At 38.9% G+C, this 24,858-nt stretch overlaps 1 protein-coding gene across 4 annotated transcripts in view; it reads right to left on the bottom strand.

Moving 5' to 3' along the window:
- Positions 1–24,858, bottom strand: part of G3BP2 (G3BP stress granule assembly factor 2) — a 92,635-nt gene that overhangs the window by 10,773 nt on the left and 57,004 nt on the right. For 2 of the 4 annotated variants that reach the window (XM_032839160.1, XM_032839416.1), the window contains exons 1-7: positions 23,552–23,660; positions 6,801–6,919; positions 4,329–4,410; positions 3,136–3,309; positions 2,207–2,297; positions 1,108–1,210; positions 408–588 (exon numbers count right to left, since the gene is read on the bottom strand). In XM_032839160.1, coding sequence (XP_032695051.1) covers positions 408–588; positions 1,108–1,210; positions 2,207–2,297; positions 3,136–3,309; positions 4,329–4,410; positions 6,801–6,895 — 726 coding nt within the window. In that variant the 5' untranslated portion in view covers positions 6,896–6,919; positions 23,552–23,660. Of the gene's footprint in view, positions 1–407; positions 589–1,107; positions 1,211–2,206; positions 2,298–3,135; positions 3,310–4,328; positions 4,411–6,800; positions 6,920–23,356; positions 23,472–23,551; positions 23,661–24,858 lie in introns of those variants that run through there. The other 2 variants (XM_032839245.1, XM_032839332.1) reach the window with 2 other exon arrangements.

Here is a 24,858-nt window from a genome sequence, read left to right as displayed (position 1 = left end):
TTTAACCAGAAATAATGGTATCTCTTCTTTTCATAGGCCAACTTGTTTAAGTTGGGAGATTTCATGACTCCAGTTGCATCCGTGCCCAGAGGACTTATACAGAATGGAAGAGCAACTCTCAGCTTTATACATGGACTCAAATAATTTCACGTAAGAGATTAAACACTGTGTACAGACAAGGATTAACCCTAAGTTTCACTCTTAGGGGTATTTGGCGGGGAGGAGGGGGAACATAAATACAAAGAAATTTCCTCAGGATTCCAAAACCCCACAGCTTTCATATACATAAAAAAGCATAGTTTACTATATTCAATTATTTAACATAATAGAACAAAGGTCATGCTTCATCAATGGCACCAAATGTCCAAGTATGCTGCTATAGGCCTAAAGAGCTCCTCTGATCTAACCTTTGGTGGTTCCTGTGGCAGAGAAACAGGTTCGGCAGGAGGAGGAGAAGTAGACTTCTCCTCTAACTCTTCTAAGTTCTTCTCCTCCGCTTGTGGCTTTAGTTCTTCAGTCTTTGTTTCAGATTCTGGCTCAGGTTCAGGTTCATGAGAGGATTCTTCCAAAGGCTCCTCTATGCCATTACTACAACAAGATATTTTGTTAATTTTTTAGTATGACTGAAATGATCAGTTCTAATAAAATAGAGCATTTCTCTAATGGGCATAACTCATAATAAGCTGATCCGAAGCCAAAGTCCAATAAGAACTAGAAGGGAGTAACAGTCATAAGCAGCATTTCTTTAACCCCAACATTTTTAAATGGAATTACTAAATTACTGAAAATGTTCATCTCAATACTATAAATAAACCCCATATTTATAAAAAGAAAATGCTCTCTGTGTTGTCTCAACTATTCTGCATTATCAGTAAGTAAACAGTGTTTTGGGCAAAACCATGTTCAATTTTTTATGTAAATAAAACAACTCTTTCCAAATTTCTTATACACACACACACACACACACACACACATATGGGGCTCAAATACTGGCCTGACAGGTAACTTTATCAAAAACTGACTTCTAAGAGTAATCCTAGGAACCCAAACCACCCAGCAACTACGTTACAGCTCAGACAAATCTGGCCTAGCAAACTCTATTCTTACGCCACGGGGTGAGCTTCATAGTAACCACTATCCGCATTTTCTTGCACAGGTTCTGGAGATGGTTGCCTTTCTTCTTGTTCCTCTTCTACCTCGTCTTCTGATTCTGACAATACAGAACACACATTTCTTTTTTAAAAGACTCAACAATGTCATATGCATGTTTTTAATGTCTAAGGAAGTGATATGATAGTTTTAAACATTGACCTTGTTCTTACTAAAGCATTCCCTGTTCTCTTAAGTGAAACGTGAGCAAAATGAAGTTTGGTATTTACTGTCATTTATTTCTTCAAGATTTTATTTATTTAATTAATTTATTTATTTATTTATTTATTCAGAGAGCGAGCGAGAAAGTGAGCACAAGCAGGGGGAGTGGCAGGCAGAGGCAGGCTCCCCACTTAGCTACAATCTCAATGTGGGACTTGATCCCAAGACCCCAGTATCATGACCTGAGCCAAGAGCAGGCACTTAAGTGACTGAGCCACCCAGGGATCCTTTTATTTACTTTTTTAAGTAGGCTCTAAGCCCAGTGTGGAGCCCAATGCAGGGCTCAAACTCATGACCCTGCAGATCAAGACCTAAGTCAAGCTCAGGAATCAGGCACTTAACTGACTAAGCCATGCAGGTGCCCCTTTTTTAAAAAATGATCTATTAGTAAGAAAAGGAAAGGATAGGAAATAAAATGGTATTAAGCTGTAACTCAGTTTCCTATGTCACATCTATTCAATAGTATGATAATAAAAACAAATATAAAGATCAATAATTATGATATAAACAAAAAATTCACAGCCAATGAAGATATATTACATAGAAAAGAACAAGCTTTGAACTAGCATAAGTCCATTTTTATAAAAATAAGTATTGCTAAGGGTGGGATCCAACCAAATTCTACAATATAACTCTTGGTTATATATAGGATGAGACTGAATTTTGTTTTACTTTCTATGTCTGATTTTTATATGATGTCATACAATGAACACCTATTTCTTTTTAACAAAAAGAAAAAAGAGGGCTTAACTCCGTTATAATAGAGGCAAATTTAAGTTTCGTATTTTTCATGTCCTTAAAGAGTACTGATAGAAGCCTTCAATCTTAATCTCACCTTCATCAAGTTCTGGTTCAGAATCACCAAATACTTCATCTTCATAACGAAACATATCATTGTGAACATAAAACTTATTTGGAACAGATCCCTACAGGAAAACAAAGTCCAAATATTCCATTAAACACTCATATATATGGCACTGCATAAAAAGAACAAATTACATGGCATATGCAATATCTATTTTAACACTATAGAAATATTATGTAGACTCCAGAAAATCTTCTAAAATTAAACATGCTATATTAAAGTAGTATAGAAGAGCATTCAAATATTGGAACTCAAGAGATGTGTGCTCAACAGAAGAGAACCAAGACTAATTAATTAACACATCAAACTTTGCCATTTGAACATATAAATTACTAAATAAAATATTTTTATATTAATTCTATAATCTTAGTAAATCTAATGATACATTTCTATCAGTAGACTTCTAAATAGGCAAGGTGAAAAAAATAAAAAAGACAGGCAAAGTGTGTACACACACAAAGCTCAAATTACAGCTGACTCCTGGAACAACACAAGTTTGAACTGCACAAGTCCGCTGACATGAGTTTTTTCAATACAGTACTGTAAATGTATTTTCTCTTATATAATACCATTTTCCTTTCTGTAACTTACTTTATTGTAAGAATACAGAATTACAGAATACATATAAGCTACAAAATACGTGTTAATGGTAAATATACCATCAGTATGGCTTCTGGTCAACCTGAGGCTATTAGTAAAGTTTCTGAAAAGTCAGAAGCTGTATGTGGATTTTCAACTGCAAGGGAGGTGGGTGCTCCAAATCCCTGTGTTGCTCAAGGGTCAACGGGTTCAATGCCAATTTCTCAAGTTTAGCTACATGTATATCTAAACCTGTTCAAGCAAGTAAGAACAATCAAATAAAATCATACAAATGAAAATGAAGTGAAATGAAAACTTACTTCAGGAGCCAGAACAAAGGTCTGCATAAACTTCCTCTCCGGCTGTCCACTATTAGACAGCAGACCCATGACCTGGACGACCACTCCATCACTCAAGGTTGCGTGAGCATCCACGTGACGAATTTTAGTATGACATTCACTGAAGTTCAGAGATAATACTTTGTGGTGTATATCCTGTAACAGAAGAAAGGAAGGAAAACAAACTGCTGTGACGCTTCATTATTTAGTATTATCTGAGCTTCACCGATGTCCTCACAACTCTAGAATACTAACTACATAATCTATTGATCTCATTTGAATCCTTTCCACCATGACATGCATTACTGCCAGGTTGATGTTCCTAAACCACCATTTTCAACATGTCACAGCTCAATGCAAGAGATCACTATGGCTATCTCATATTAAGCAATAATACAGGCTTTATATAGCTCTCTCTCACTATTCTGTATTTTTTTTTGGGTTTTGGGTTGTTGTTGTTTTTTTTTTAAGATTTTATTTATTTATTCGACAGAGAGACAGCAGGAGAGAACAGGTAGGGGGAGCGGCAAAAGGAGAGGGAGAAGCAGGCCCCCGGCTAAACAGTGAGCCCGATGTGGGGCTCGATCTCAGGACGCTAGGATCATAACCTGAGTCGAAGGCAATCACCTAACTGACAGAGCCACCCAGGCACTCCTGTATTATGTTTTTAATCATTCATACAAACTATGTTGACTATTCCTTGGCCTCACAGCTGATTTTACTTTACTGGGTTTGCTGTACCATTTCTTCTACTTTTATTTTCCTTTTGTACGGTAAGGCCAAATTCTGTAATTCAGCATCTAGCTAAAGTCCCATATCCTCTATATAATGTCATAAAGCACATATACTTCTGTGCACTCCTAGAACATAAGGTTTAGCCCGTATCTGTATAAACTTATTGTTCTCAACCGTTTCATGAATAAAATACATCAAGGGTAGATAATTTCCTATCTTCTCCTTGGTATCCAACCCAATGTAGTACCTTGTTTCAAACAAAATGGATATTTATAAGAACTGAAAGCTCATTTAACAACTATTGTAACACAACTTCTAGTTACAACTGATGAGTACATTCGGGAAGAAATCCAATCCATCGGCACAAAAAGACTGTTTCCAACTATCTTAACACAAGAAAAAAGGGAAAAAACTTAAAATGTATATGAAATGGTACTTACATTTTGGCCATAAACCGCCTCCTGGGGCTTCCCACTAGCGTCTACTCCACCATGGACGTAGGAAGAATTCCTGCCATAAAACCTATAAAGCCAATGAGAATTCATTAACATTCAATTGTCAAGAGAGGCCTGAGCGGCAGCAGAGTTCTGGTATAAAACAGACATAGCTTCTATGTCTGGCTTTGTCATTCAGGAGTGGCATAATCCTGATAAAGTTACTTATAGCCCTTAAGCAGTTTCCTTGGTTATCAAACGCAGTAATAGTAACTACTCCACAGGGTTGTTGTAAGGATTAAATAAGCAACGACAGAATTCCGGCCTGGCACACTGGAAATACATTCAATAGCTTGCAATTCTCATCTAATTCCTATTATATCTATTTTTTGAGGTGGAAGAATGAGATATTCAAAATACATTCTAAATACTGGTGCTGTAGTAATTGACCCAGTTTTTCCCTTTAGATAAAAAACTCAAGTTATCTAGATTTGTTTTGGAATCAGCTGCTGTTTAACATTCTATTCAAAGTTCCAAATGATTACTAATTCCAAAATCTTAGATTAAAACAGTTTAGTAAGATTTACAATAAGTGAAATAATTCAGAGACTAAATAAGAAAATCTACATTATTTCAGTTTCTGATATCTCATTAATATTTTATACTGCTTTTAAGTTCATGATAAATTAGTATTTCTCTGCATTACCTAAAGTAATTAGAATTAATATATTTCTAAATTAAGGTTACCAAACATGCAAAATTAATTTTTTTCATAAAGAGAACTCAGCTCCTATTGTTACTGAAACACGTATGTAAGACTTCCTCTATGCCAAGCAATGCTCTCAATGCATTACATATTATTTATTTACCCCTCCCCTAACAACCTCATGAAATAAGCACTATTATGTAAATGAGCAAACTGAAGTTCAGAAAAAATTAAATTAACTCTCCTAAGGCCACACAGAAATCAAGTGGGGTTGCTAAGACATGACCCCAGACAGTCTAGCTCCACAGTTCACATTTTTAACTACTACCTGTAATTTTAAGTTTACACTATTTTCTCACATGTACCACTGGCAAATATGTGAACTTCTACCATTTCTTTGGAGGACAACTTGACTGTTAAGTGTAGGAAAAGCCTTAGAAATAATTATACCTTTGATTTAACAATTCTACTTCTAGGACCTTAAGAAAATAACTAGAAAGGTGCAAAAAGATGCACAAAAAAGGATACTAATCACAGTTTGTTAACAAGTGAAAAATTACTGATTTTCATTTATAGGTAAACTGGTTACACAAGCTAAGTTTAAAACAAGTTTATGGGTTTTTGTTTTTTTTTTAATGATTGTGGAGACCCTTACTGTCACTACAAAAAAAAAAATGCTAATACCTACATTATATAAAGACTAAATTTCAGACAAGGAAAGGCCTTATTAATTCCATTCTCCCCTCTCCACCCAAAAACTCCTTTACATACACTGCCTACAAGAACATCTTTTATTTCTATAATTAGAAAAATGCACAGGTATTCACTTTTGGATTTTTTTTTTTTTTGAGGAGGGGTTTTGTTACAGAAAAACGTCATGAAATACAAGACATACTACAAAATCTAACTTTAGAATGCCCAGCACACTTGCAAAAGAGGACCCAGCTAAAGGAACATAAATAAGTCTTTTTAGCAGCTTTTTCCATATGAAGTGGCAATGATTTATGCCTTAGCTTACATGGTGGTGTGTTCTACAAATACTTGCAAAAACTAATCCTTATAAAAGTCTCACTTATCTTTCACCTGCTAAAATACACCAGAAGAACAAAAATTGTAAATGCTACTCACAATATAAATCAATTTCATTTCAACTTCTGGAAAAAGTAAGCTTACAGATGTCCAACTCCTGCCAAAATAGTAAACAAGGCTACTACTGCTGTTTTACCAAGGAACACTATTTTGAAGATCAATCAGAAGAAATTTCCACAAGTATAACCACTTATAGGATTCATTTTCTAACACTGCCAAAGGGAACTTAAAAAAAAAAAAAAAAAGTTCACTAATGACTATGATTTCAAATTGCAGATTAGAACCCATTAGCCTACGGTCAGGCCCAAGGTTTATTTAAATGAAATACAAAATACTGAAGGATATAATTGTGTACATAGATATGCATATGTTATATAATGGGATAAAACGTGAAGCATCTTTTCACCACGGATTTCACTTTTTTTGTGGAGCTCCAAACAGGGCTTGAACTCAAAACCCTGAGATCAAGAACTGGACACTTAACTGACTGAGCTACCCAGGAACCGCTGAGATCTCATTTTTTAAAAAACTTGAAAAAATGGTTTTAGCCGTTAGATAAAGTATTGGTTATGGTTTGCAAAGAAACAATCAGAACATGAAACAAGAAAGACAAAAATACTATGTAGTCCTATTCAAGAAAACAAAACTAAATAAAAACACTAAATAATCCATTTAAAATTTACCTGTGTAAATATTCTGGAGCTTTATTCAGCAAAGTATAATATTGCCTCACAAACTCCCGCCCTACAAGCAGCGGACTGGGCTTCTCCATAACCATTTCTTTGCTGCACAATGTCAAATGCTAAGGGAGCAAACACAAGAATGGTAACTATTAAAAAGTCATCTTTGTAAATTTCCAGGAAGTAAGTTTTCTTAGCCATACAAACAGGAATAAAGAAAAGTAATGTATTTATTGAAAAACAATTTGCAACAACAAAATAATAAATTCCCAACAACTATGGTAACTTCCAACATCTGAAGTTCCTCTTTGTCTCTATTCCTCAATGCCTTCCCCCTTCCCAACCTCCACACAGTCAGTTCTGTTTCTTATTCCCAAGAAAGTACCCCTGCCTCACAGTATGAACACCATAACCAAGTCTTTTCCAGTCACAGTACCTCTTTCCTCTAGGGACTATAATCTATGTCCCTGGATTCCAATGGTTTATTTTGGAAAAACTAGGCAGAAGGCACATGTCAGGACCTGGAGATTAGACTTACTATGGGAAAGTACCAACTTACATCTTCTCTGTATTCACTCTCCTTTAGAATTATTTCACTGCTTCAAAATGATAATAATTACCATTAAAAATCAGCAATAACCTGAGTACTCAAGAGAATATTTTTTTTTTTTTTTACATTTGGTGTATGTCCAGTATTTCTTTTCATTAACTAAGTAAAAAGCATCAATACATTGCCAGGTGCTCTTTTTAATAAAGGGAACAGCCTGGGGAAGAAGATTAAGACTTCAGTCCTCAAGAAGTTTATAATATTTTGGAATTTAAGAAACAAAACAAACAAGCAAAAGGAAAAAAAAAATTAAAGAGACAAATCAAGAAACAGACCCTTAACTCGAGAACAAACTGATGGTTACCAGAGGGGAGGCGGGTTGGGGGACGGAGTAAATAGGTGAATGACACAGGGTGATGGATGCAAGTGCTGAATCCATATGCTGTACACCTGAAACTAACTGTTAACTGTATGTTACCTGGAATTAAAATAAAACTGAAAAGTTTATATAATCCGTCATGGATTGGAAACAAGGACATAGGAAACAGAACAGGTTAGGCGCTATGATAAAGTACTGCTAAGCGCAAATCTCAAAGGTAAGATCAAGAAAAACAGATGAGTCAAGGCAGGGGGAAGGAGGGTCTATGTTGACAGGGAGGAGGCTTAAAAATAAGAAAAACAAATACAAGATATAAATAGAAACACAATCATTTAAAGTAAGTGACTTACACATGGTTATAGACCCCGAACAGTTAAAATTACAACATTAGGAACTGGAAAAGGGAGGGAAAAAAGAGAAAGTTAAATATTACTTGTTTAAATATATATATTTATAATCAAATATCCTTTCTTATTACACTTAAAAGTACTGGAAAAAAAAAACAACCTCAGTATCTGCGTGTATTTACTGGGCAAACTGGCATACAGTTTAAATTCCCGCTTAACAAATAATCTCAATGTAGGTTTGTTTGGGTTTTTTTGTAAGAGAGGTAGGGGGAGAGGGAAGGGGTAGAGAGAGAGAGAGAATCCTCAATAGGCTCCATGATCAGCACAGAAGACACAGGACTCAATCGCAACCCTGAGATCATGACTTGGGCCAAAACCGAGAGTCCCACTTAACCGACTGAGTCACTCAGGTGCCCCTAGGCTTCCTTCCTTTATTTTTTTAAAAAAGATTTTATTTATTTGACACAGACACAGCGGGAGAAGGAACACAGGGGTCGGGGGTAGGGGGAAGCAGGCCTCCCACAGAGCAGGGAGAGCGATGTGGGACCCTGGGATCACAACCTGAACAGCTGAGCCACCCAGGAGCCCTACCCTAGGTTTCCCTTAAACAAAAAATTTTATAGCCAAAGATAACCTGCCAGAATCATTACAACTGTGATAATGTTTTTAAATAAAAATTAGGAGGGCCACCAGGGTGGCTCAGCTGACTTCAGCTCAGGTTATGATCTCAGAGTCCTGGAATCAAGCCCTGAGTTGGGGGGAGGGCTCCACACTCAGTGGGGAGTCTGCCTGTCCCTCTCCTTCTGCCCCCACCCCGGCTCTTGCGTTCTCTCTCTCTCTCTCATGTAAATAAATAAAGTGTGTATAAATAAACCATGGCAGAGCCTACAGGCAAGATTGTAGCTCTACAGAATTCGAACAATTCCCAATTCAACTTTCACATAATGCTCTATTAGGTTTTCTCTCCTTTTAAAAAAGTCTTGAAACAATATACAAAACCCACAAATCTGTTAAAATTTTTATGCCTCACTTGCTTTCAAAAATAGTTAATTTACTGCTTTCAGTGGCAGCGTCTGGGGATGAGGCAGTGGCAAGAAGCCTTTGAAGCAGTTCAAGGAGATAGACGAGGAAGAGATCGCTTTCCAACAGAAATGAAGAAGCTGGAGAAGCTCAAGGAAAGGCTATGTGGAAGGGTGCCCAGGCCACAGGGGAAACTGAGAAATCTGGCAAAAAGCAAGCAGCTCCTTGTGTCTCCATCAGGAGATGGTGACCCCCTACTTCCGCTGCTGTTTAAAAACATCTGGATTCTCTGCCATTTACATCTGTTGCCACCTATGGCCAGAATGAAGTGTTGTGTCGGAGCTGTTATACATTCAAGAATAAACTTCGGAAAAGAAAAAAAGGAAAAAAAAAAAAAAATCCATACGGTGGGACTCATCATCTAGTCTTTACTCCCTCTTACTCAGCCATTGCTACCTTAGCTGTTAAGGTAAGAGTAAACCCAGCCGAGAATCCTGCCAGTTTGCTTTGCAGTCTTTGTTCTACCTTGAATTCTGTACCACCTACAATTAAACTTTTTTTTTAAAAAAGAAAAGAAAAATTTAATTCACAAAGCAGAATCAGATAGTGTCATTTCAGGGGCCATTAGTTCCCCAGCAAACCTAAAAACTTCCAATAAAGACTAACAAATCCTAATGCATAAATGAATTCTCATTTGCTACATTTAAAGTAACAAAGCTCAACAACATAGTATTTTTATTTTGAATGATGGTGAAGTGTGAAGAACAGTAGACTTATCTAGTAAAATTTTTCATAATAAAAAAATCTGAAAACGAATACATGCTTTAATACTGTAACTGATGCGAAAATAACACTAAGACGTGGGAAGACACTAACTTATCCTCTAAATAAAATAGCTACATACAAAACAGTTTTGTTCAAATGGTGAATAATAGATATGCTCTTAGGGACTGGCTATGGATTTGGAGATTCCCATGTTTTTCTTCCTTCTCTTCCTTATTTCCAGATTTTCTACAATGACACTTTGTCATTTATCCCAAATCCTCCATCACATTTATAAAGGATAGATTTACTTAACATTTTTGTCACATACATATAACCAAAGTAAAGAACAAAACAAAACAAAACGCAGTGAATACATGTATCAGTATCAAAGAAAGGTCAAAATACACTAAAGACTTATTGTAAAAACATCTGAGAGGCTTTCAAATGCCCACCCCTATATATATGTTGTATATATACAATCATGAAAGTGTGGTGGTCACATCATCAATACACATCAGAAAGACAGGAAAGGTAGACACACAGTGAAGGCAACTTTTACAAGATTATTATTCAATAAATTATCCAAAGGAGGTAACTTGAAAAGTGAACCTCAGGGGTGTGTGGGTCACTCAGTAGGTTTAAGCGTCTGTGGCTCAGGGCTCAGGTCCTGATCGGGATCTAGCGAGGCAGCAGGCTCCCTGCTCAGCGGGAAGCCTACATCCCGCCCCCCAACCCCTGCCAACTTCCCCTGTGTTCTCTCTCTCTCTGTCAAATAAATAAATAAATAAATAAACAAACTTTTTTTTTTTTTTTTAAAGGGAAAAGAAAAAAGTGAACCTCAAATGGTGGATGAGGTAAGGCAATACTTAATCTGGTAAAAGGCTAAACAAAAAGCTATACAGAGTCTATGCAGAGTCCATCTTTAGGCACAGAGAGGCTTCCACGGGGAATGACAAAACGAAAAGAAGTTACTAATGGATGGTGCTACAATTTACTTACAAAGCAGTTACTTCTTCACTACTAACTGATTTAAAGTGAGTCAGAATTTAGTGGGCTAAAGTGTAAGTGGTGGAAATTAATCACATCAACCAGAAAATAAAGATATTAGAGGCAAAAGGGAAAAAAGTAACCTGACTTATCTATTTTTTAATGACACATTGATTTATTTGTTCTACACAAACATCTGCATCTTGCCCATCTTCCCATTTTCTCCCTTTGAGTAGGAAAATTAACAGTGCAATACATAAGGCATCAAAGAAGCATTAGGATGAAATTATAAATGAACCGGGGGCCTGGGTGGCTCAGTGGATTAAGCCTCTGCCTTGGGCTCAGGTCATGGTCTCAGGGTCCTGGGATCGAGCCCCTCATGGGGCTCTCTGCTCAGCAGGAAGCCTGCTTCCCCCTCACTCTCTGCTTGCCTCTGCCTACTTGTGATCTCTCTGTGCCAAATAAATAAAAATAAAATCTTAAAAAAAATTATAAATGAACCACCAATAGGTAGTTTGGGTAGCTACAGGAAGTTAAGATTGGAAAATTTAGTACTATAAAGTGTGCATTTATAATTCACACACAGCCATGTATACAAGAATCTGGTTAGGAGGAAAAACAAAAGATCCAAATTACACATTCAGAATAAATATGATTACAGGAACAACTATGCTGTTTTTATTATTCACAGCAAATTACCCAACTCTTAGATAAGCAAATTCTGGGATGTGGGTCCTTCCCCTTCTTTTTTTTAAATAATTCCCTGTTTTCTTTCTTTTTTCTTTTTTCTTTTTTTTCTTTCTTTCTCTCTCTCTCTCTCTCTTTTCTTTTCTTTTCTCTTTCTTTTTTAGATTTTATTTGAGAGAGGCCATGAGGAGAGGGAGAGGCAGAGGGAAAAGCAGGCTCCCTGCTCAGCAGGGAACTGGATGTAGGCTCAATCCTGGGACTCTGGGATCATGACCTGAGCGGAAGGCTGACACCTAACTGATTGAGCCACCTAGGAACCCCTAAAATGTTTTTAATTTTTAAAAATTAAAACCATTTTTAAAAAGATCTTTATTTCTTTGAAAGAGAGCACGAGGGGGCAGGGAGAGGTGGAGGGAGAGGGAGAAGCAGGCTCAGGGAGCCCAACACCAGATGCAGGGCTCGATCCCAGGATCCTAGGATCATGACTGAGCTGCAGGCAGACACTTAACCAACTGAGCCACCCAGATGCCCCCCACACTACACTGAACATGGGACAGAAAAAGATTTTAACTCTCTAAGGCCATGAAAAAGTTATGACCTACTTGGATCTTAATTTTCCAATTTACAAATTGAGATATGATCTCTGGTCAAACCTACAAGACTATACAATACAACAAAGACAGCCAAGATTAAAAGATACTTATGTGCAAAAAGAATCTTCTTCATTTGGTTGTTAGCTCTAGCACCTTCAAAAATAAGAGCAATTAATGGGGTGCCTGGGTGGCTCAGTGGGTTAAGCCTCTGCCTTCCACTCAGGTCACGATCTCAGGGTCCTGGGATGGAGCCCTGCATCGGCTCTCTTCCCCCGCCTCTCTGCCTAGTTGTGGTCTGTCAAATAAATAATAAAATCTTTTTTTTTTTAAAGAGCAATTATCTCCTAAAATCTTTTTAGATAAAGTAAAATTTCATGTATTAAACCCCACTTTTTCCATGAACACTTGAAAATCTGGAGAATTCTGTCACACTAGGATGCATACTGTAAAATGTACTTTCCTTGTTAATTAAAAACAATCAGTCCTTTTTATTCATCCAGATACCAACATGATTATATCTGGTTTCCCTCACTATTTAGAGTCTCAACTACTTCAAATATCATCATTCTACTTTCCACCTTTATCCCACTTAAAATCCCCATATATCGTGTATCTTCAACATCCTTTAATTCGTTCTTTTTTTTTTTTTTAAGGATCTTATTTATTTGTTTGACAGAAAGAGATTACAAGTAGGCAGAGAGAGAGAGGAGGAAGCAGGTTCCCTACTGAACAGAGAGCCCGATGTGGGGCTCGATCCCAGGACCCTGGGACTGTGACCTGAGCGAAGGCAGAGGCTTTAACCCACTGAGCCACCCAGGTGCTCCCTTTTAATTCATTCTCGTTTCTTAAAATGATTCCTCTCTGTTTGCCTAGACTAATACCTGAAACATATCTACTCCAGCTCTCATCGGAAATTGCTATCAATTGCCACTATCTTTTCTGAATCTCTTAGTACCATTGAGAGGGAAGTGGAGGAGAGAAAGAAAAGTAAACATATACACAAGAAAGAAAAAAAGTCACTTCATCCTACAATATACTGTGATTTCAAATAACTTAAAAAAAAAAAAAAAACCTGTCATCAACCAAAGGAATTTTTGGTTCCTTCTTTGACTAATAAAACTTCAGCTTTTAGTTAAGTACTTAGGTTTTTTTGCTTACTTCCTGGTTAAAATTAACTTCCTGGTTAAAATTTGGTGAGTCACTAGTATAATGGAGCTGCCCACAAAGCCAATAATCTCAGGCTACAACATAGATGTAATGTCTAAAATGAACTGACAATTCTTCTTTGTAAAAGCTAAATACTGGCTGAACAGTAGTTAGGTCCAAAGGGTAGACTGAGGTTCAACTTAATGCAGAAATAACCAGAATAGAGCTACTTCATAAATAGCCAGTTATTGTAAGTATTTATTCCAGAGACTGACTAAATAATTTAGCAGAAATATAGTATAATAATCTATGTCTAACAACATTAGATTAGGTTGTTCCAACACTAGGATTCTAAAAAAGTCTATTAAACCAAGACCTTTGATTCCCACTCCAATACTCATTCCATAACTTCCTATCTGTAATGACTGAAATTCTATGCATTTTTGGGTACCCCTGAAAATCTTTCTTGGTTCTTCTATAAACTATAACTGTCTTTCCTTTGAATTCTCAAAGTACTTTGAGTCGTCTTCATGGCATTTTAATAATCACACTGTTCCCTAAATTACTAACTGCATTAATCTTCCTCAACTCTCCTCTCAAATATAATCTGAGCTCTCCCTTAAATATCATTCTCTGAAAACTCACAATTTTTTAAAATTGATGGCCACTACTTTATTTCCATCTTAAAAGCTTTTCTCTTATCTCCTTCTAGTTCAAAATGCTTGCATCTTTTAATAGCCAGCATTCTCTTAGATCTGTAAATGGGCTCAACACATTCAAGCCACAAGACAATCTTCTTTGCAGTTTTAGCCTTTTTCCAGAAAATCCTCTTAGTCTGCCCACCACAGCCACGCTGCTTCCTGTCATAACGCCACTTTCCCTAGGCATAAAGAAAATCTTTGCCTTTCTTGTACTGTGTCACTTTCTGGGGTTGGTGCTTGCCACACTTTGTGCACAAAGTCCAGCGGGTTTTCATGTCTGCAAGAGCACTACTGGCACGGAAAGCTGGAAAAATCACAATTCTTAAAAAATCCAGTGACTTCCCAGTCTTCCACTTGTCTGCATTAGCATTGTTGATAACCTCCTCCTAATGCTTCTAGATTTCTACCACAAGGCAACTTCTCACCAAAATGCAGAAGTTCTCAAAGTTCTGTCTTCTAACCTGGCAATTTCAGAGTCTAATGGCTTTAGCTCTTATCTACCTAAATGCAAATCTAGTCTCTACCATGAACTCAAATTTTACATTTTAACCCCACGCTGAATATCCATACACGCCCTCACAGGGTACCAATATATGCATCCCTCAAAATGCTTTCGGTATTTCTGTTAATGATGCCACCATCTTCCTGGGTAGAATGCTCAGTCCTAAGTGACTTTCCTTCTTTAAGCTTCAAGCTGTGAAATCCTGACAACTCAAAAGTCTCTCAGAATTTGCCCCATTCTTTCCACTCCCACTGAATTTATACTCTACACCTTCCTCTAATCTTCCAAGCCTCTTTATCATGTGCAGAATACATTAACAGAGTAAAATTCAAACACCTGCATTTAATTTGAAGTATAAGTTACGCCACAGATCCAGTCTGACATTCATGGTCCTGATAAATTCTGCCAATTTATTTCCCATCACACTTTTCACCTCTGTAACAAATTCTGTGTTCAAAAAACACTATGCCACTATCCACCATTCCCCGAACCTGCAATTTTCATTCTTTAGGCCACTGTCGTATTTCATTCAACCTAAGATGGATGAATAGGTGGGAAACACAAATTCTTCCAATATTCAATGAATGTCTACTATATATGTATCAGAAACTACTCAAGAAAAAACAATGATGAACTTGAAGGACTTGATCTGCTGCTCCAGAGAAATTTAAAGTCCAGTGGGAGACAAAATTCCTACACACAACTATGTGATAAATGCTACAGCCCTATCACAAAGAATATACCATTTGAAAATTGGAACAGGCATAAAAACTGGACATGCAAAGAATGAATAAGTATCTCAAGCCAAAGCTAAAAGAAAATTTTAGGGGATGACTATCTCCTCAAAACCTCACGCCACCAAATCCTGCCCCTGTTTACTCTTCAAAAATCTGCTCAAGATCTCATTCCAATTCTACCTCTGGTTTTCCTAACTAGGGTCCACCAAGAAGGATTAACCATTTCTTCTTCTTAGTATGGTAGATGTCTTCTTTAGCTCTTATTCCTATTCCGAAGACTCCTCCATGCTAATGCTAGAAGCGTAAGCTCAGCAGTGTTATGCTTCCAGGAGATACTCAAGACATAATCTTTGCAGCATCCACCATTGCTGTACATTTAATAGGATTAAAAAAATCTGCTCAACAATTCTGATACTAAAGCCCTAAGAGAAGCAACAACTAAACTACGAAGATACTTCAATAGCTAATGAATAAAACTACGAAAGAAGTTAATGAATAAACACATTAAGCATGCAATTTCAAATGATCTTTATTTTTTTTTAAGATTTTATTTATTTATTTGACAGAGACAGACACAGCGAGAGAGGCAACACAAGCAGGGGGAGTGGGAGAGGGAGAAACAGGCTTCCCCCCGAGCAGGGAGCCAGATGCGGGGCTCAATCCCCAGGACCCTGGGATCATGACCTGAGCAGAAGGCAGACGCTTAATGACTGAGCTACCCAGGTCCCCTCAAGCTATCTTTAAAGTCAATCATTGGGGCACTTGGGTGGCTTAGATGGTTAGCTGTCTGCCTTCAGCCCAGGTCATGATCTCCTGGATCTGGGATAGAGCCCCATGTCAGGCTCCGAGCTCAGCTGGGAGTCTGCTTCTCCCTTTCCCTCTGCCCTTCCCCCTGCCTGTGCTCTGTCTCTCTCTCAAATGAATAAAATCTTTTAAAATAAAAAATAAAGTCCATCAGCTACAGTCCTGTGCTTATTTATATGTAAATGCATATTCGTACACAGTCATCTACAAGAATACTTACTACTACTGTAATATGAAGTCAGAGAGCTTTGCGATTGAAGGTCCAAACAAATAAAGTATAGCAGTTTTGGCACAAATAATTTTAAGAACTTTTAGAAATTTTAGAAATCCCCCCCAAAATGAGGATTACAACAGACCCACACAATATAGCCAATTTCTTTTGAAAGGTAATTTTATCTTTTCAACAAATGATTTGGGGACAACCTGACATCCGCACATTAAAAACAAAAGGAAGTCTGACTCATACTTGGCACCCACGTACAAAAATTATTTTGAGGGACGCCTGGGTGGCTCAGTTGGTTAAGCGGCTGCCTTCGGCTCAGGTCATGATCCCAGCGTCCTGGGATCGAGTCCCACATCGGGCTCCTTGCTCGGCGGGGAGCCTGCTTCTCCCTCTGCCTCTGCCTGCCTCTCTGTCTGCCTGTGCTTGCTCACTCTCTCTCCCTCTGTCTCTGACAAATAAATAAATAAAATCTTTAAAAAAAAATTAAAAAAAAAAGTTCCTTCTCTTTAAAAAAAAAAAAAAATTATTTTGAAATGGGACCACAGACAAATGTAAAACCTAAAACTCTAGGTTTCTAGAAGAAAACTTTTCTAGCCTTAGGTTAAGTAAAGATTTTAGATAAGACACAAAAAGAAAGGAAAAAAAAACCCCTGCAAATTGGACCTCCATCAAAATGTATAACCTTTCATTTAAAGTCATCATTTAGAAAATGAAAAGACAAGCCAGTCTGAAAAAAGCATCTGTAGAATACATATCTGATAAAGGATTTGTATCCAGAAAAAAACCCCGCTCGCATAAAAAAAAAAAAAAAAGCATTACTGAAAGCTAAAGTTGGTATTACCTGATTCTGATAGAACATTCTGTAAAATGCAAAACTATAGGGTTAAATCAGATCAAAGGCTGGAGGTAGAAAGGACTATAAAGGAACAGGAGAGAACTTCCGGGGTAATGGGACTATCTTACTATCTTGATTGTGGCTGGTCATGGTTCCATGACTCTAGGTCTGTCTAAAGTCATTAAACTGCACAAGAAGAGTGATCTCTACTAGTAAAATTATTCCTCAAATTTTAAATTTAGCAATACAATCATGCTTCATTATGTCAATCATTTCATGAACATTTATGGAAAACTCCTTAACGCAATGTAAGGGAACCAGGATACCCTGAAATCAAGAATATCCAGTTCAAAAAAAGGCAATTTATTCAAAGTTGACACCTTTTACTTATAAATTAACAAAACTGAAAATTACTGGTAATATCCAGTACTGTTAAGGGTGTGGGTTAAAGGGCTCTTTCACAGTGTTGGTGAAAATATAAACTGTTATAACCTTTTGGAGATATAATTTTATGGTTTTAATAAAATTCATTAAAAATGAAAGCATATAACCAATAATTCCACTTCTAAGATACACTACAAAGAAACAGACATGCAATTTTACAAAGATGTATATTCAAAGTTGTTTCACTGCCACAAAAGAAAATAAAGCAGTCTAAATGTCCATCAACAGGGGCGCCTGGGTGGCTCAGGTCATGATCCCAGGGTCCTGGGATCAAGCCCCGCATCAGGCTCTCTGCTCTGCAGGGAGCCTGCTTCCTCCTCTCTCTCTCTCTGCCTGCCTCTCTGCCTACTTGTGATCTCTGTCTGTCAAATTTAAAAAAAAAAAATAAATAAATAAATAAAAAAAGCTAAATGTCCATCAACAGGAAAATGGAAAGCTGTAAAATAGAAAATTATGCACTCATTTAAAATAGGGGAAAATAAGAAAGTTATAAATGTGGACAAAATACAGTCCGTAAAAGTAATAATCAAACTGCAGAATAATTTACAAACCCCATCTTTGGAAAAAAGCATGATTTTAAAAAAACAAAACAAACAAAAAAAACCTCATGGGTCTAGAGGAAAAAGAAAACAGTGCAAGCTATATACCAATTCTTAACACCCTGGTAAAACATTAAATCCTACTCTAAAATTTTCATTTAATTTCTGATAACCTTCTAACAGATACATGTATGTTACTGGTTGAAAACATGGCTCTAGGGGTGCCTGGTTGGCTCAGTCAGTAGAACAAGCAACTCTTAATCTGGGGATTTTGAGTATGAGCCCACACACGTGTAGAGATTACCAAAAGAAATAATTAAACTTAAAAAAAAAAAAAAAAAGAAAGAAAGAAAAACATGACTCTAGAATAAAGGCCAAGAGTGTGAGAATTCATTCACCACTAGTAGTAAAACAAAAAGGCAATCCCTGACATTATGCCTACATTAGTGACAATTTATGGTTCAAGTTTAAGTGTGTTTAAATATTACCAACTAATTGAAGATGGGACTGAGGAGGCTGAGAGATGGGGAAAACAGACCAATACCATGCTGGAATTAAAACTGAGCAATTACAGAATGAGTAGTAAAGAAAAACTCACTGGAAAAAAAAAAGTAAAAGATAAAAGAAAAGCTTATTGCCTAGGATTCTAAGGTACACTGTCCAAGGTTTCCAAAAGCTGATTTAAAAACATCTGATATGCTTATTTGATATAATTTTTTTGTAACCTGGTATTAATGGTCTTAGAAACAAAAATATAATAAACTGAGCCCAGACTATAATATAAAACATCAATTCATATGCAGTCATTAAAATACTATCAAAGACATTAAAACCATCGAAGAAAACACTAAACACAGTATAAAATTTACAAGGTATGATTTCAATAATGTAGTAAAGGCTATGTATACACTTGGGCAAGAAAATGAATTAATTTTTTAGATCTACTATAGCAAAATAGTTTTCAGAGCAAATTATAATTAAAAAGACGTGGTAATACAAGCAAAATAATGTCATATTCCATCAGTTCTCTTTAATCTTGGGGATCTCTGCAATGGCATCTCCATTCTCATTAAAGGAAAAGGAACTTCTCCATACATTGATAAAATGACTAGATCAATATAAATCAAAAAATCTATTACTGTTAACTTCAAACACCTGGCTGCAACCACAATATATAAACATCAAAACGCACAGTCAAAAACTCACTCTTTGAGGAGCCTGGAGTGTCCTGACCATCATTTATAAAGAGTGATAACTGTAGCATCTTTGGTCAAGCAGTTGGGGGTGGGGGAATCGAGACAGGAATTTCACTCAGGGCAAATTACTGATGCGAAATTTCATGTCTTATTTTGATGGCCATTTCAATGTTTTGAAAAAATAGCCAAAATGAAAATTGCTGAGAAGCTGAGATAGTATGTCACCTTACAAAACAAAAACAACAAAAAACAGAAAATAAAAATAAAATTACAAAAAATTTTAAATCTACAAAAGTCTTGTTTCAGCACTGTAAAGTTACATGTACTATATCTTGATTTCTATAAAAAAAGTAAGATCTCTAGGAACAGGATGCATTTCCTTTTTTTTTTTTTTAAGATTTTATTTATTTATTTGACAGACAGAGATCACAAGTAGGCAGAGAGGCAGGCAGAGAGAGAGGTGGAGGCAGGGTCCCTGCCGAGCAGAGAGCCCGATGTGGGGCTCGATCCCAGGATCATTACCTGAGCTGAAGGCAGAGGCTTAACCCACTGAGCCACCCAGGCGCCCCAGGATGCATTTCTTTATAATAAAGAAGCTATGTTACCAAAGGCTATGGTCTATGCTAGGACACAGCTTATCTCTACTATTGGATACTTAACTCCCTTTCCCCTGTAGAGTCCCTTACTCAGAGCTGGGGGTCACACTAGTCAGGCCATTTCTCACTGAGCCACGGACTATTCCCAATCTCCACACCTAACCACATATTAAAACTGGAACTTTCTGAAACTACAGAGCTCTTCACCAATCAAAACAGCAATGAACCTTTTTAAGATTTTTAAAAAAAAGATTTTATCCATTTATTTGAGAGAGAAATAGAGAGAGAGGGAGGGAACACACACAGGGGGAGTAGGAGAGGGAGAAGGAGTCTCCCCACCAAGCAGGGAGCCCAATGCTGGGCTGAATCCCACATGACCTGAACTGAAGGCAGATACTTAACGACTGAGCCACGGAGGCACCCCGTAAGATTTTTTATTTTTAAGTAATCCCTACACCCAACATGGGGCTGGAATTCAGAACTGTGAGATCAAGAGTCCCATGTTCTACCAACTGAACCAACCAGTCACCCCCAACGATGAATAGCTATTTAAAGCTAAAACCTTCAGAGCACCTGGGTGGCTCAGTGGGCTGGGGCTCTGCCTTTGGCTTCCTGATCTCAGGGTGTTCCAATGGAGCCCAATGTCTGGGCTCTCTGCTCAGCAGGGAGCCTGCTTCCTCCTCTCTCTCTGCCTGCCTCTCTGCCTACTTGTGATCTCTGTCTGTCAAATAAATAAAATCTTAAAAAAAAAAAAAAGCAGAAACCTTTAATTTGTTGTGGCAGACCATAGAATGAAAATATCACAAAACAAGATCTAAGCACCAGTGGTAGAAATAAATAAAAGGTAGCTGTAGATTAAGTAAGACTCTTCTCAGACCCCAAAGTGAAGGAGGCAAACTTTGAAGCTCAGAAGCTCTTAAAATTGACCAAGCATTATGAAAAGGAAAAGCTGTGCCACGAAAATAAAAGCATATATTTATATTACCCTTTAAAGTTTAACAAGTAACCTACATATTCCTTTATCTCCTTGAAATAGATAGGATATTTAACTTCATTTGGAGAAAAGGAAACTGATGGTTAGAAAGCCTAAGGAAAGGAGTTTAGAAGGTCCCTCAGAGTTATAAGAGGATTTAAAATCAGGTCTCCTGTCTCTAGTGGTATTTTCCGTACACCTGGTTAAGAACAAACATTTAAAAAGAACAGCTATGGATGCAAATATAAAAATCTTCTGAAGTCCAACTGCTAGCTTATTTGATACTGTTGGGATAATTGAAAAAGGAGAGGGCAGTAACATAATACAAAAAAAAAAAAAAAATCCAAGAGTCATCCCAAAATATCTACGGTGATGTACCAAAATAAGGTAAACTATCTAGAAATTAAAAGATATGAATAAACTGAGGATATTAACAGCCGTCAAGAAACAACTTCTATTGCTTCTGAAGCCAGTCCAGAGTTCTGGGATAAAAACCAAATCTGTCCTAGCAGCTCTTAAACAAGTGTCAATCAATAGAGAGTAAGTCCTGTTTGTCAATTAAATTCTACTGAATTTAAATTCAAAAGCAACCTTTAAGTTTGTACCTACGAAACCGCCTTGAAAAGGGGTCATTCTCCACCTCTGTATCAACTCAGTGTAAAATGTGGGAAGTCTTAAAGTAACCTGAGAGAGAATTAATGTTCAATCCTGATAATGAGTAATCAACAACAATTTCGCAGGATAAAGAAAACTGTTAAGAATCTAAACACACCAAAAAAAAAAAAAAAAAATCTAAACACACCATTAGTGTTTACAGATTTTCAGCCACTGATATAGAAGTTTTCGTTTTTGATTTCTCATAAGCAAAATATGGATAGAGTATTTCCTGCTACCAACAGGGCCAATATCACTGAAACTCAAAAATCAAACTACTAGTGAACACTAAATTAGAATATCAAATTATTTAAAGACTTTATTTCTTCTCCTTTCTTCTACTTCTGATTCTTAAGTACCCCCACAAATATTCTGGTTCTCTCCACTCTTAAGACTTGTTCACCACTAATATTTCAACCCGAAATGTTTAAAAACCGGAACCATAACAACTCTTAATAAACAACCCATTTGAAGTCCTTATCCTCCCAATTCCTTATAGCCTTTCAGAATTAAACAGCCTCTAGAGACTAAATCATAACACAGGAATACACGTGACTAATCCCCCAAATTTAAGAAAACGGGAAAGTAATACCACCAAAGAAACTAAACATAATCCAGTTCTAAGAAATTAAAAACTAATCATACCGCGTATCTTTGAAAATCAGGAATTCTGGACATCAAAAGGACCACTGGATACTAACAGGGCCAAGCGTTTACTTAGAAACTTTGTTCACATGTCCAAGGCTATATTAACTGCCAAATATGGAGCTAGGCAAGAATTCCCATCTTCTTTCCCTCTAACATACGGGGCTCCCTAAGTGCAGCTGATGGTTCCCGGTTCCAGGTACAGGCAATGCTAGCAATTGGAGGACTAGCACGGTGTGTAGAGCCTTGAACCTAAAAACAGTATTTTAACCCAAGTTGAAATCTTAACTTGGGGGGAGGGGGGTCAACTCTGCTATCACCGCAGCTTCGGTCCACGAGTTTTGTTGTCGTTGTTTTTTAAAGGGAGCAAAGGCACCTACCCTCAAAAAATAAATAAATAAATAATCTGTTAAGAAATCAGGTATGCCTTGGGGGAAAAAAATGGATCTCTGCGGAAAACTAGATGCAAATCTATATTCGCTCCAAATCGGCACAGAGCCATCTTTAAATCTGCTTTTAAAGACGCAGATAAAATTCTATCAGATTCGACAAACAAAAATCAACACCATCTAGGAAGCTCACGGTCTTCCCGTTGACCATCCTTCCCACCGCCCCCCGCCAAAGTGGGGGAACAGGAAGAAACCCATTTCCCAAAGCACTCAAACATCTTTCCTATTCCTGGGTCAATACGGAATTGTCTGCATAAAAAGAGCAGGAAGAAGGTGTATGTTGGATACAGCCTGGGTTTTTGAACACGTTAGGGATAACCCCCCCGGGGGGAGGGGGTCGTCCAAAGACCGCGGAATTCCATGTACCGGGTAAGCAAAGCGGCGGCCGTCTTCAAACCCGGATTCTGTGTCGGTGCACAGAAATGGTGCCCGGAGGCCGCTACTTTCGCATCTGCGTCGCTTCTGCCTCCGCCGACACAGCCTATTTTCCCCTCCCCCACGGGCGGGGCGGCGACGGCCTCCCCGCTCCCCTGAAACCGGGAACGAGAGACGCAGACGACTCGGAGACCAGGCTGGTGGGCTCCCACCCTAAGACCCCCTCTACGGAAAGCCTGCTCCTCCACGTCCCGCATTCAGCCTGCACCAGCGCGCCTCCGGGAGCGGCTGCGGCCCCGTTCCCGGCGCGCCACTTCATCTCCCACAAATCCGGGCCCCACCTGTGCCCTCCGGGCCCTCCGTCCGCAGGACGCGCGCCGCTCACCTCCCTTCCCACGCGGCCTCCCATCCTCACCTGAGAGGAAAGGTTTGGCTCCTACCGCGCACACACGGCAGCGCAGGCAGCCGGCGAGAACAATGTCTCTCTCCGCCGCGACCACCTCCGACACTACGGCTCACGCACAGGACGGTTGCCTCGAGCCGCGGCGCGCGCACGGAATGTCCCCTTCCGACCACCACACCGACCTCCCTTCCCGGCCCCCGTACACACCTCCAACCAACAGCGGCGGCGGGTACGTCGCGCGGAGGTCAGCAGGAGAGTCGCCGAGGACCGGCCGCAGCGGATTCTTCTCGCTCGCCGCCCCCTCCCTCCGACGAATCTCAAGCCTCGGAAGCCGGAGAGCCGCGAGCTTGTCTCCCTTACAACCACCTCTTCCCGGGCGCCAGGCGCTGCGGCGAGCGACAAGGAACACGGACGTCCCGCCCCCTTTGCCGCCGCCCCCTCTTATTGTTTTACCCCTGCCGAAAGGGCTGGGGAACCCCCCAGCACGGCTTCAGCCAATCACGCATCTCCTTCGCGAGCCGGACCCAACCCTCTCGCGTTTCTCGGCGGAGCACGCGCAGAACGCCGCCGCGCTCACGTACTCTCGCGCCCAGAAAGCCGGGGAACCGGAACCGGTCTGAAGCCGCGGCGAGAGTCCGCTGATTTGACGTCACAAGGAGGCTGCCTTTCTGCTGCCCTACGGCGCTGGCCTCGCCGCCCTTCGAGACTGCGACCCGACAGAAACCGGTTGACCGCAGCGCCGTGTCTTTGGCTGCGTCTGCTGGAGAGCGAGGTTTCTGGTCCCTTTCGGTTATTAATGTTAAGAGGGAAGGACCTCGGTCATTTTCTCTCTGAACCAGGTGTCTGCAGGTTGCTGCTCGAGACCAGAAAACGCAGCCAGTGGCTTCAGCTGTTTGCACCCTCAACTCACCTACACTGTGTATGAACCCATCCTGGGAAATGGAGGTATTAAACTCCACCCAGCAGGTCAAATTCACCCTAACAGCTGAGTGCAGTGTATGTCCTGGAGCCTGCTAGGTGCTAGGCCCTGGGATATAGGGGAACAGGAGGCGGCCTGGACAGAGGGGGAAGAAATCTATTTCTTTGTGTGCGTGTTTTGTATTTAGCTGTGGCTAAATACATACTAAGCGTTTTACATGCTAAGGCTGCTAAAAGGCTGAAATCCCAGGAGATATCAGGATTACAGCCCTGTCCTAGATCTAGGCCCACACTTGGCCCCAGAGCATAGCTGGGAAAACACTAGACACTGACTCCCGTGACCTTGATTCATGGAAAAAGCCAAATCTCCTGACAGTCAAGGAAGCCGCTTCGCACCTTCGTTCTGGCAATGTTGCTCTCAAGAATACCAAGACAGCAGAGGCAGTTTTGGAAGGAAGGGCTGAGAAAATGATGGAAGAAATGAAAGGGCAATTAGAAAAGGAAAACACATTTATTACATGCCCATGTACCAAACATGATGGGGGGAATAGACATTTCATCAGTTTCAAGAACCGTTATAAGGTATTTTCCACGTG

The sequence above is a fragment of the Lontra canadensis genome, unplaced genomic scaffold (genome assembly GCF_010015895.1).
Source record: "Lontra canadensis isolate GAN:19392208 unplaced genomic scaffold, GSC_riverotter_1.0 scaffold1, whole genome shotgun sequence".
Taxonomy (NCBI): Eukaryota; Metazoa; Chordata; class Mammalia; order Carnivora; family Mustelidae; genus Lontra; species Lontra canadensis.
Note: the sequence above shows the minus strand (reverse complement) of the source record. Positions and strands in the feature narration are given on the sequence as shown.